The sequence below is a fragment of the Phocoena phocoena genome, chromosome 9, assembly GCF_963924675.1.
Source record: "Phocoena phocoena chromosome 9, mPhoPho1.1, whole genome shotgun sequence".
In the NCBI taxonomy this organism is placed as follows: Eukaryota; Metazoa; Chordata; class Mammalia; order Artiodactyla; family Phocoenidae; genus Phocoena; species Phocoena phocoena.
The window spans coordinates 6749850-6763419 of NC_089227.1; the positions used below are offsets into that span (position 1 = coordinate 6749850).

The 13570-nt window shown below is 46.4% G+C and overlaps 1 protein-coding gene across 1 annotated transcript in view; it reads left to right on the forward strand.

The window, feature by feature from the left end:
* The window catches only part of LANCL2 (LanC like glutathione S-transferase 2), a 56791-nt gene extending 45267 nt beyond the window's left edge, over window positions 1–11524 (forward strand). Inside the window, exons 7-9 of the mRNA XM_065883888.1 lie at window positions 5623–5799; window positions 8791–8863; window positions 11211–11524. Of these exons, the coding sequence (XP_065739960.1) occupies window positions 5623–5799; window positions 8791–8863; window positions 11211–11326 (366 nt within the window). The 3' untranslated portion in view covers window positions 11327–11524. The remainder of the gene's footprint in view (window positions 1–5622; window positions 5800–8790; window positions 8864–11210) is intronic.
* Window positions 11525–13570: the final 2046 nt, after the last annotated feature.

Here is a 13570-nt window from a genome sequence, read left to right on the forward strand (position 1 = left end):
CTATACCTATTTGAACATTTTTTTAGTGGTTGCTCAATATATATCCTTAACTTTTCACAGTCTGCTTAGAATTAACATTGTACACTTCATATAAAATGTTAAGGAGACAGTAAGTGCCTAGTTCTCCTGACAGCAGTTCTGTACGTTTTTATTACATCTGTCAAGATGTATCAACAAATGTTATAAACCCCCGGTATAGTTTTATAATTTTTGCTTTTTAAATAGTCCTATGTATGTTAAAGAAATTAAGACAAGCAAAGAAGATGGTCTTTGATATGTATTTGTATATTTCCTCTTTTCAGTGCTCTTCATTACTTCTTGAAGGTCCAGATTTCTATCAAGTATCATTTCATTCAGCCGAGAGAACTTCCTTTAGCATTTCTTATAGTCCAGGTTTGGTGACAACAGATTTATCACTTATCTTAAATTTGTCTTTATTTCACTTTCATTCATTTTTTTTTTTTCTTAATGGAAAACAAAGGACGGTATATGTTAGTTGTAATGCATGCATTTGGATCCCAGCTCCTTGCTAAACAGTCCCGTGCCTCCGGCCCTGCCTCGGGTGGTCAGTGCCATATGGACACCATGTTCTGCCTGACGCCACCCACTTGAATGCACCAGTCGGAACTCCTTTGGCCTGGCTTTCATTGCTTCAGCAGATCACTTAGAGGATGGTCCATTGTCAAAGAGATGATTCTTGCAAGGAATGCATGTCTGGCAAACAGCCTCTAGCTTGTAGATCGTTGTGGAATCTGTGATAACGAGGATTCTGTATCTTCCTCTAATTGAAGAAAATTTCTTGCAGTTTTGTGTGATGACGATGTGTGGTTCTTGACGTCGGAATGAACTGATACAATTCTAACAGTAGAATTCCTACTGTTACACATTCCTGTGGCACTGGTGCAGTTTGTACCGAATTGCTTTATAGTTTTCAAGGTGAGCTTGACATTTTGGGATTACTAGTACATCTGCTTTACATACCAGGGAACTTTTCCGAATATGGGTGAAAGTTTTGGTTACTTCCTGGTTGTTCCTACAATGGTGATTTCCATGGGCAAAATCTGAAACAGTCCCTCTGGGGGTGGTGCTTCAATCTTCCTTCCACATCCTGTGGTGGTTTGTGAAGAATGCTATCCTTACTGTGAACATCTAGATCAATTCTGTGGACGTTTCTTTATTATCCCAAAAACTGCAGAGAACAGGGGTTTTGTAATAACTGATTCAGAAATTCCCTTGCACTTTAGGAATGCCTAATAATAAGCAAAAGCAATGAGAGAGGTGAATATTACCCTGTACTTAAGAAAACTCAATTCTGCTGCCCCATCAGATTGTCTACTAAGTCTAAATGGAAGATGTAAAAAAAAAATTGAAGTGGAAAATTGTGAAGGATTCCTTCTCTCCAAGACCTACAGTGGAAATGCCTCTTAGGAATTAGTTTTTTAATTAACTACTAAAATATTGTAAGTTTAGTCTCCTAATAAATTGAGTATTGTTACTGGAAGAGGTCTTGTAAACGAATCAGCTGAAACGTCACTTCTACTTACGAGAATAAAAAAAAAAAAATGTTAAGTAACGTTATTAACTTCCTGTCATGTTTGTTTCTTGGCAAGTCCAGACCCTCTTACCAATCCAGTTTCACTGAATATGAGCTCATTTTTCCTGTTTTGATATTTTTCTTGAAGGCTTTAATTTTAGTAGTTGAAATCATCTTAAAGAAGATAAAGGACATATTGGATAAAAAGATGAAAGCATTAAGAAGGAAGGGAAAAAACCCTTCATTTCCTTGGAGCAGACATTGTTATTCACAGTGTTTAGGAAGAAATGGTAAACACCGTGGCAGTAAGACAAATAATGATTTGCATCCCAAAGGCTGTTGCATGTAGTCATGTATTAAGCCATAAGAGAAAAAAATCAACCCAGTTTTCCCTTGGAAAAGCTTAAGAGGCAGAGGGAGTAAGGTCAGAATCTTATAGCTCAATGGAAAATTACACCAGCTATTAAAAAATTCTGAATTCTACTTCATACCATGCAATCCACAACAGGGTTATACCGAGGAGAGGTCTCGGTGACCAGGTCTGAGGAAGGGACAGGGTGTGTTCTAGTCCACCGTGGTGCAGAAGAGGTAGGTTCACCCTATGAAGGGTTAGATGTGAAACAGTGTGTGGTCTCAGCGGGCTGTGGTACTCTTCACTCTCTTATTTTATTTTTTTATTGAAGTATAGTTGATTTACAATGTTGCATTGGTTTCAGGTGTACAGCAAAGTGATTCAGAGATATTATATATATCCTTTTTCAGATTCTTTTCCCTTATAGATTATTATAAGATATTGACTGTAGTTCCCTGTGCTATACAGTAGGACCGTGTTGTTTATGTATTTTATGTACAGTAGTGTGTGTGTGTTAATCCTAAACTCCTAATTTATCTCTCCCCCCTTTCCCCTTTGGTAACCATAAGTTTGTTTTCTATGTCTGTGAGTATGTTTCTGTTTCATAGGTAAGTTCATTTGTGTCATATTTTAGGTTCCACATATAAGTGATGTCATGTGGCATTCGTCTTTCTCTTTCTAGCTTCACTTAGTGTGATAATGTCTAGGTCCATCCATGTTGCTGCAAGTGGCATTATTTTCTTATTTTTTTATGGCTGAGTAATATTCCATTGTATGTATGTACCACATCTTTATCCATTCATCTGTCTGTGGACATTTAGGTTACTTCCATGTCTTGGCTATTGTAAATTTCACCTTCATTCTTTGAAGATATTCTTGCTGAATATCTCGGCTGACAGTTTTTTTTATTCCTTTCAGTTCTTTAAAGATACTGCTCCACTGTCTTCTGGCCTTCACTGTTTTTAGGATGTTACTCATTCTTTATATTGTTCTCTTATAAGCAGTCTGTGTTTTCTCTGGAAGCTTTTGGGATTTCCTCTTTTTGGTTTTCAATATTTTTATCATGTACCCATGTGTATCTGTTTGTGTTTATCCTGCTTGAGAGCCTTTAAGCTTCTTGAACTTGTATGTCGTCCACTACATTTGGTAAACGTTAGGCCTTTACTTTCCAACAGGTCTCTGAGGCTTTTGTTTTTAATTTCTTTTCTTTTCTGTAATTCAGATTGTATAATTTCTATTTATTGAGCTTCATATTCACTAATGAGTTCTTCTCTATTAAGCCTTACTCAATAAGTTTTTAATTTCATCTATTGGTGTTTTTTCAGTTCCTGAATATCTATTTCTTTTTATAGTAATGTTTCTCTGAGATTTCCAAACCATTCATTGATGATGTGTGTAGTTTCTTTTTCATCCTTAAAGATTTTTAATAACTGCCCCAAATGCTTGTCTCTGTTTTCAACATTTGGTCATCTCAGCTATCAGTTCATTTTCTAATATGAGCAGACAGAGTCAGAGGAGTTACGATGACTCACCCAAAGTTACTCGGTCAGTTGTAGTGGAAGAGGGAGTCCAGCCGTGTCTTCCGACTCCAGATCTCTTACGTCTTCCTCTGCATCGCACTGTCTCTTCAAACTTTGTGTCATGGCATTTCCCAGGGAAATTTACGATTTGAGAGAGAGAATGTGGATCAGTAAATAGATTTTCTGGTCAAGTTATAATGGCTACAATGTAGAGAAGATAAATCTGGGAGCTTCAGTGTGCATTAAATTTTCACATGTCCCACTATTTATTTTTTTTTAAAGGAATATTTATTTATTTGTTTGTTTATTTATGGCTGCGTTGGGTCTTCGTTGCTGCACGTGGGCTTTCTCTAGTTGAGGCGAGCGGGGGCTACTCTTTGTTGCAGTGCGTGGGCTTCTCATTGCGGTGGCTTCTCTCGTTGCAGAGCACGGGCTCTAGAGTGCAGGCTTAGTAGTTGTGGCACGTGGGCTCAGTAGTTGCAGCTCACGGGCTCTAGAGCACAGGCTCAGTAGTTGTGGCTCGCGGGCTCTAGAGCTCAGTCTCAGTAGTTGTGGCTCGCGGGCTCAGTAGTTGTGGCTCATGGGCTCAGTAGTTGTGTCGTGGGCTCTATAGCACAGGCTCAGTAGTTGTGGCGCTCGGGCTTAGCTGCTCCGCGGCATGTGGGATCTTCCTGGACCAGGGCTCGAACCCACGTTTCCTGCATTGGCAGGCGGATTGTTAACCACTGCGCCACCAGGGAAGCCCCTCAAGTGTCCCGCTATTCAGAGTAGCTCCTCACGTGGAGCATCAGTGTGTGACGGTAGTGGGCGTGGTGGGCGTGCTGCGGGCATGCGCCGGGGAAGGAAGGTAAAGCTCGCTGTGTGGGGTGCCTCTAGCAGCTTCAGTCTCACCAGGGGGACAGGGACAACGGGAAAGAAGTCTGATTGATTTCACGTACCCCTGGGTGGCCATCAGAAAGGAGCCAGTCAGGTTTTCTTTAGGACTGGCCTTACTCTCAGTGTGATGTTATGACAGAGCCTCCAAAACAGTGTCCTTTCACCTGTCAGCTTTGACCTAATCTTTTTCAGGATGGGAACGAGGTTCCTTTTATAATTCATTTTAAGAGGCTTAAGATGCAAATGCGAGGATGACATGTCTGTGCTGGCGGCATAACACAGAAAGGATGGTGGTCAGTGACAGCTCGGAAGTAGCACTGACCGTGTGCTAGGCAGTGTTCTGAGAGCTTCTTGTGTGTTATTTCATTTTAATACAACAAGCTGCTGAGATGAAGAAAGGGTATCTTTTTATAGTACATTAAGACGTAAGAGGCGCCTTGTCCTCGGTCACAGTTAAAAGGTGACGGAGCTGAGGTTGACACTCAGGGGCCCCAGAGTCCACGTCTCAGCTGCTTTTATGACTGAGAAGCCTGCTCCTGCCCCGGCGAGGCCCTGCACCCGGAGCGGTGACTGCGTGCGGATCTGCCTCCATCCCCTGCTGGCCACGGCAGGCGCTGGTCGCAGTTCAGGCACTTGGGTTTTCCTGCACCTCAGAGCCTCCTCGGCGGGTGCCCAGGAGTCACCGCTCAGCAGTCACAAGGAGGGTCCCCTTTGCCGCCCCAAGGAGCTCTTCTCCAATGACCCTTTGCCTCTAATCCATGGTCCAAAGCGCATTTGCACTAGAATGGAATGAGCTAATAAGCAGGGGAGACTGCTAATAACGGATTCAGAGGAGAGGACCAGGGAAAGAAAATAAATGAAATGAGAGGAGACAGAGGAGTGTCAAGGGGAATCTGGGGGGGCGAAAGCTTCCTCATGCTGGCGCACTGGCCTCCACCGAGCACGTTTGTCCCTCCGTCCCCATAAACCATTGCGTGGAGATGGTGCCGCCTGCCGCTGGGGCTGAGGACACTCTTTGCGGGGTTCCTTGTGACGGTTTATGACAGCTCGTCGGGTGCGGTGGATGTGTGGCTAACCTAGGACGTGGAGTGTTCCTGACCTGCATGACGGGACAGTGCGGGATCCTCGACTGCCCTCTGCACGAGTAGGAGTGTCACAGCTGCAGCCTACAGGTCCCAGGAGGCACGGTACCTGGTGCAGGGCTGCTGCCTCTGCGCTTGGTTTACCCGTCATTTCAGGTTTCTGAACGCCGTGCAGTTTTCTAAACAGAAAGGGGAAATATTTCGCTAACTCATTGCATAAGACGTCTGTTTAACACTGCTTTGTTTCTCATTGCCCAGGTGTTTAAGGAGGAGAAGTACTTGAAGGATGCCATGGAGTGCAGCGATGTGATTTGGCAGCGAGGTTTGCTGCGGAAGGGCTATGGGATCTGCCATGGGACCGCTGGGAACGGCTACTCTTTCCTTTCCCTTTACCACCTCACGCGGGATAAGAAGTACCTCTACCGCGCTTGCAAGGTAAGGACATCTCTATCCAGACCACTTCTGAACCCTCCAGGGCACACACAGAGCCCACATACAGCTCTCTCCTCCTTCAGACGTGTTTCTCCCAGCTCTGTGGTTCCTTCTGCAGAGCCTTGTCCCTGGCGGCCACGTGCCTTGGCCGTTCCATCTGTACAATGGGACTGAGGGGTGGAAATGCATTCTGGAGTCCCATGACCTGTTAGGATGCCCTCCTGTGCATTTATTAGCTTCATGACTTTGGGGCGCCCCTTCTTCAAGCCTCAGTTTCCTCATCTGTAAAAATACTACCCGCCTCCTAAATTTGTTCCAGGAAGAATTAATTGAGGTAACGGGCAGGTCGTCGGTAGTTGCCCCTGCTTAAAATCCTCCAGTGGTTTCCCACTGCCCGTGAGCGGCACCCACAGCCCCGAAGTGGAGAGCCCCGTGCGCCTCGGCCCCTGACTGCCTCTCCCCCGCCTTGTCCCATGCTCTCCACGGGGAGCAGCGTTCCTGGGACTTCCCCGAAATCTGCCTGGTGGAGGCAACCTCTGAGGTCTCCCCGGTGATAGAGTCACCAGAGCACTCACCGTGCGCTTCTGCTTGTTCTTGAGTGTGCCGCACCCTAGACCACGAGCTGCGTGATCTTCCTAGTCAACGTCCCAACCCTACCTAGTACCTAGGGCAGCGCCGGCACCAAGGACAGGCTTAATAAATACGCATCGGATGTGCGAAAATGGACGCACAAAACAAGACTCAGTAAATGTTTGCTGGTGTTTTTATTACTATACACACTTCACAAAATAAAGTTACAGGAACACAGAAAAAAAGATTGGAAGGAAATGCACCAAAATGTCCAGTGACCCTTGATAGAGGCATTCGGGTGGCTTATTCTGTATATTTATTACTGTTCTGAAGCCTTTTCTCACACCAGATGGAACAGAGCCCTCCGACCCGGTGCCCCGAGACACGCACGCGGTCGTGGTGCCCACACTCAACAGAGGCCACGCAGGGTATTGTGGGGATGCAGAGGGCAGGTGCCTGACCCGGGCGTCAGGGGTGCCATGTAGGCTGAGACCCAGAGCAGAGCTGGAGCGTGAGCAAGCGGGTGGGAGTGGTGCCGCCAGCCAAGGAAGCTGGCGGGGTGAGCACCCTGGGGCCCGCAGCGTTCCCTTGGCCAGAGCAGAGCAGGGCAGGAGCTGGGGTCAGTGAGGCGAGGGGCAGTTCGGTTGGACGGCAGTCACAGTAGCAGATGGGTAAGAAAATATGGGGATTGGGGAAGGCTTCATGGGGGCTGAGGCACAGCTAGTTTTCTAAAGATGTGGAGCTTTTCAGGTGGGCCAGGAAGGCAGGGCATGGGGAGGCGAAGTGCACCCCAGTAGGAGAAGAGCCCCTGCAGAGCCGCAGAGGCAGGCACGGCACAGTGAAGCCTGACCCCGAGCGCTCAGCATGGGAGGGTGCAAGGCCGAGGGGTGAAGTCAGAGGGGCCGAGGCCAAAGAAAGCTGGTCCTTCCCCTTAGTCAGTAGATCTGAGCCTTGGTTACACCTTAGAATCACTGGAGCTTTAAAAGGGTGCCTGGGGCTTCCCTGGTGGCGCAGTGGTTGAGAGTCCGCCTGCCGATGCAGGGGACACGGGTTCGTGCCCCGGTCCGGGAGGATCCCACATGCCGCGGAGCGGCTGGGCCCGTGAGCCATGGCCGCTGAGCCTGCGCATCTGGAGCCTGTGCTCCGCAATGGGAGAGGCCACAGCAGTGAGAGGCCCGCGTACCGCAAAAAAAAAAAAAAATATGAGTGCCTGGACCCCACCCTGGGCCCGGTTCTGTGGGAGCCCAGGCCCCCAGGTGCCAGCTCCTGGGTGGTTCTCATCTGCAGGCGGGGCTTCCCAAAGGTTTGTGATTCATGTCCAGACTCCTCTCAGAAGGATCGCCGTGACCACGGTGGAATGGATGAGGTAGAGGTAAACAATTTGGGTTTCTCCAAATTGTTGTTTAATAATTAATGCAAGAAATGTTGAGTTATAAACCCAAGGGTTGGCTGTGATACTAAAGAGGAGAGATTCAGAAACACTTAAGGTATTGATACAGCTGATTCACTTTGTTATAAAGTGGAAAGTAACACACCAGTGTAAAGCAAGTATACTCCAGTAAGGATGTTAAAAAAATAAATTCCTCTTGATAGACACTAAAAAAAAAACAGGTATTGAGCTGAGCCCACAGAATTCAGTGGGTTTTTTTAATGTGGAGAAGACAGAAATGTATGAATGTCTCTCTGATCTCTAAGGAAACCAGATAGATGGTGGTGCATCAAACAAGCTAGAAGAGTGAGCAGATTTGGAGGGTAGAAAGTTTTATGGTATATGTGCTGAATTTATGATTCTTTATATACATATGACAAAAAATAAGTTACCTTAAGCAAAGAAGGGAAATTTATTATAATGTTATAAAAATCCATTGAAGAGGTTTAAGAAGAAGGGGTCGGGGAGCTCAGAGGAAATTGCTGATAAAGCTAAGGGATGAGTTTTCAAGATGAGCAGGGTGGGCAGTGGGCAGTGGGTGGGCCGGCCGGGGAGCAGTGGGGAGAGAAGGGAGGGAGGGCTGCGTGTTCAGTAGAGGGGCTGGCGGTGAGCCCAGAGAGCGCAGCCAGGCGAGCGGTTTCAGAGCCAGCGTTTTAATCTGGACGGAGCGCCTGCAGGGGCAGGAGGCGGTGCTTAGAAAAGACCGGAGGTTGTTGGGTTGTGAGATTTCTTACTTCAGCCTTCCCAACAACCTTCCTAGGTAAATTCCCCCCCCCTACGGAGGAGGAAACAGGCCTAGGCAGGTGACAGAGCTTGCCAGGACTCACCTGCTCAGAAGAGGTGGTGCCGAGTCCCTCCGAGCTCACACTCCTGACCACTCTGTTGCCTGGGAGTCTGCTTTCTTTGATTCTTGGTGAATGCACTGCAGTGTCTTAGGCGTTCCATTTTCACCAAGTGAAATCCCCACGCTTAAAAAGAAATGTCTTTCTCCCTAGTTTGCAGAATGGTGCCTAGAATATGGAACACATGGTTGCCGCATTCCTGACAGACCCTATTCTCTCTTTGAAGGTAAGAGTGAGGGAAAGCTCCGGGTTTAAGTATGTGGGTGTGTGCATTTGGTTCTCCTGACTCTGCACCATCACAGTTGATCTTAAATCGCTGCACAGCTGGTAAATACCGTGAGCAGAGTCGTTCATTGCAGAAAATTCTATTGAGCCTCTTTACCTTGCCTGTTTTGTGTGTGAACTTCCTCCAAGTAGTTTTAGATCTTTTGTGACCCGGATAGGCATAGGCTGTCTGCTGCTCAGTAATGGAAGAAAGTAACGTTTACTCCTGTGCGTTTCATCGGTAATGTGCGTGGAGTATTGATCTGTTCACAGCAGACTTGGTCAGTTACTTAAATGTATTAAGTCATGTAAAGAAGTACAAATAATTAATATTAGTAATTTTAAAGTATTAGTAAATACAAGTATTAGTAGTTGGAAAAAATAATGAGAATATTGAAGACAGTTCTGAAAAACAAGAGCAATGAAAGAAACCAGCAGACACATTGCGAGTCTGCTCCAGGCACACACGATACATAGCATTAATTCGGGAAAACAAAGCGGAAGTCCTACAGAGACTCAGATATTCTTTGTTTAGTGTGTGTGTGTGTGTAATGGTAATTTGGAACATAGGCCACAGAAACCAGAGGGCAAACGTTAATGGTGTTACGATAAATGGATGGTGACTTTTTAATTACTTTAGAAATCATCTTAAAGTGTCAAGATACCTTTTATAGTAATTCCAAAATAAATTTCAGAAGGAATAAATGAATACTTTTTAAAACATCAGAAAGTAGATGGGTGTTGCATTTTGTCAGGTGCCTTTCTTGCATCGGTTGATAAGATCACGCGGTTTTTCTTCTTCGGGCCCCTAGCAGTGTGGATCACATTGGTTGATTTTCAGATATTAAGCCAACCTTGCATCTCGGGAATGACCCTTACTTGGCCATGGTGTACAGTTCTTCTCATGTATTGCAGAATCATATTTGCTAATTGTTGTCGGTGATTTTTGTGTCTATATTCATGAAGAATATTGGCCTGTAGTTTTCCGTTCTTATACTGTGTTTGTCTGGTTTTGCCATCTGGGTAATACTGGCCTAATAAACTGTGAGAAGTACCTTCTCTGTTTTCTGTAATAGATTGTATATTAATTGGTGGAAGAATTCTCATTTAAATGTTTGGTAGCATTCTTCAGCGAAACCTTCCTAGCCGAGAGATTTCTTTTCCGGGAGTCTGAAGTTTACAAATTCAGTTTGTTTAATAGGTTACAAGGCTGTTCGAGTTATCTGTTTCATATTCAGTGAGTTTTAGTAGTTTGTATTTTCAAGATATTGCTCCAGTTCACCTGAGGGGTTAAATTTCTGTGCATAAAAAGCTTTGGTGGCAGTCCTTCGTTATCTTCTTGATGTCTGAACTGTCTGTCGTGCTAATGCCCTGTTTTATTTCTGCTACTGAGATTTTAATTATATAATAGATAAACCAGCAAAAATTAGAGCATTTGTCATTATCTTTTGCAGAATAAGATCTTTTTAATATTCAAAGAAACTGTAACGAAAAAATGTTTCTCAGAATAAAAATTTTCGTCTTCTGGGTCATAAAAATGAGGTGTATTTGTATCAGATATAACACAGTTAATACCTGAACTCTAAATGGAGTTGATTCAGGTTCATAAATTCAAGTTGATCATGGCAAATTCAAAGCCCCAGCGGGTGAAAAAGCTTGGAATGTACCCTCCCGAGAGGCTGGGAAGCTCTTGCATTCTTCTGGGCCCCTGTGCCTCACAAGTGCCTGGCAGGAGACACTGACTAGGTTCTCGTTGGATGGGTGAGTGTCGGTGTGGAGGCCACTAGGCTGGAAGGGCCCACAGCGCCCAGGACCCTTTGTGGAGGAGCTCCCTCCTGCCAAGGGATCCTTCGGGTAGGCTGCTGAGTTACTGCAGTGATTGGCGGTGGGGATTTTGACCAAGCAAGTAAAGTTCGTTTTAAAATAACATTTTTGAAACCCAAAATGCAACCTTCCGTTTGGAATAAGAACGTAAAGGCTCTGAGAGGACGTTTATATGTTGGAATATCACCGTAGCAGCGCGCTTAACCTTTTTGTTAGCACTTCTGTGAAATCATCTCAAAGTGTCAAGATACAAGATTAAAGCTCAGAAACCAATTATTTTTAAAATTAAGAGAATGAAGAAAACTGGTATTACCTGCTGGGTGCTGATGTGAAGATTTCCTTTTTGTGTGTGTGAAGTTATTTTCAAAGTCCTCCCCACCTTTCCCACATCCTTACAGCCCCAGTAAAGGCAGCCATCAGAGGTCACTCGGTTCTGGACCCTGCCACGCACCCTTTCTCACGAAGGACCGCGTTTTGCGTTGCAGGTATGGCTGGCACTGTTCACTTCCTCTCCGACATCCTGGCCCCAGAGGCATCACGGTTTCCAGCATTTGAACTCGGCTCTCCACAGAAGGATACAAAGGTGCAAAAAGACGACTGAGAGATCCAACTGGACCAGAAGCCACCGGCTTGCTTAGTGCCTGACACAGAACCAAGTGTGAATCCTGAAAGAGGGAGAAAAAGGAGAAGCAGGCACCCTCCCAGAACCCTGTGTCAGAATGTGATGACAGACCATCCCATCAGCGTTCTGTAACAGTGTCCCCTCACTGGTGTACAATATGAATTCCTCGTGTCCAGTTCTCTGTAGTGTGTGCATGTCTCTTGGTGTTTGCTGTCTGTAGGTGTAGGTTGTTCTAAACGGAAGCCCTTCTCTGTCCATGAGCCCGAGCTGGCTGTGCATGAGGGCACGCGGCAGCCTCTTCGCTGTACATAATATTTAAAGTGGGGTGTTTTCTGTACTGACAAACAGGAAATAGGCAGGTGGTGTCTCTCCTATGTAACAGAAGATTCTCCGCAGTGATGTCCCAGTCATAAGACTTTCCAGCATTTTCTGTGGGTACCTTTCAGATCAGCACGAGAGAAAGACCACTCCAGAAATGAAAAAAAATAGAACAGGTAGAGGGAGTTTGCTGGAGTAGGGGGTGGTGAGCCTTTCCACCAGGTAGAATGCTCCCTCTTTGTGTTTTGTGCTCACCTCAGTGTTTTTAAGAAGCCAGAGGGGGTGCATTGCAGCTCTGCTGGGGCTCCCATTCTCAGGCTCTTCGTGTGAAGTTCCGGACCCTGCTCGCAATCCAGGGCAGCTCGTGCCCTGGGGGGTGGACTCATGACACCAGGGCCACTCGAGGGAGCCGTTTTCGTGGCCACATTGTAAATCATGTAGCCGTGACTGGGGGTTGGCCAGTCTAGACTCAGTGTGTGTTAGTAGAGTAGGCTGCGCCTCAGTTCTGTCAGTGTTGCAACAGTGTTACAAGCACAGCGGGCACAATCCCAGACGCACGATGAGCGGAAGGATATGCGTCTCTTCCATGTCCCTCCAGCTGAACTCACTCCAGAGTTTGCTAAGTCGTCCAAATACAAATTTGGAATGAATTTAGTCCTTATTTCTGTCTACTATTTGGGTGATAAAAGTCTCACCTTTGATGAAACGTATTAGGCATAAAGTACTAGTCTGCATTTATGCATATGGAAAACAGTCTCCTACCCAAGAAAATTACGATTCTGTCTGTCTGACAGTTTTTATTTTAAAACTGGGCGTTAATTTGGCTTAGCATACCCTCAGTAATTTTACCTTGTACATCTGTTTTTAGAAGAGTTTTGCTGTCATGGTATGAGTGGTCTAGGACTTTGTACAGACTTCTCATGAGCTACGGCCAGTTCATAAAAGACAAGATAGGTCTCTCTGATGGTCTGGTCCTTATCTACAAGGGACTGCCAGATGTTTATCAGCCTCGTTTCCACTCCTTTCATAAAGGTGAGAGAGTGTCCATGTAGAAGACAGATCCCTTCACACGTGTGTAATTCTGTGCAGTCCTCAGGACCCTGCTGAGCCTTGGCGGTGGGCCCGACTCCCGAACACGTGCCCTTCGGTTTCTAAATGACGCCTCATGAGTCTCCGTCACGACTGTTCAAGTTAGGATGATGACTTCCATGGGTATAAATCCTCACGGTTGTGTTGTAACCGTCTTCCCGGGCCTGCTCATGTGCGTCCCCGGGGCCTGCAGGCGGGACGTGAGTGAGCCGAGGGGCTGTTTGTCCGAAGAGCTCCCCTGGTGTCGCAGCTCAGCCCAGCTGCAGTGCTGCCACCTCGCGGGGCTTCGGCACGGAGTTTTACCCAAGCCGCCGCATTTCTCAGGGGGGCCAGTGGGGCTGCACAGGGTTCACCCCCCTCAGCAAGAGGGGGCAGCGCGTGGAGGCCCTGGTCCTGGCCACGTGTCTCCTGACCGGAAGCAGTGAGGGTGACCCTTCGTGACACCTGGGCGTCACGATGCCTTGTATGTTCGGCTTGTTTCTGCCTCGCACACTGAGGGAAGATGGAGTGCTTGTGAGGTAAACGGAGGAGATTGTATTTGCAGGGTTTTTTTAGAAGCCAGCTGGACTGACCCCTCCCGCTGGCCCACCAGATGTCAACAGAGACGCAGTCTGTGACTCCACAGTAACCCGCTTCCTGGGGCGCGACACGGGCGGCTGCACGGTGCCAGGTCCAGCTCTCAGTCCCCAGAGGCAGCGGGACAGAGGAGTCCCAGAGCTGGTTTAGTGGTTGTGATGAGTGCAATTTCGGACCTCAGAGCAGCTCACGGTGATTTCTTAGTTTGTGTATCCAAGATGTGTCTAAGTGTGTAAAATA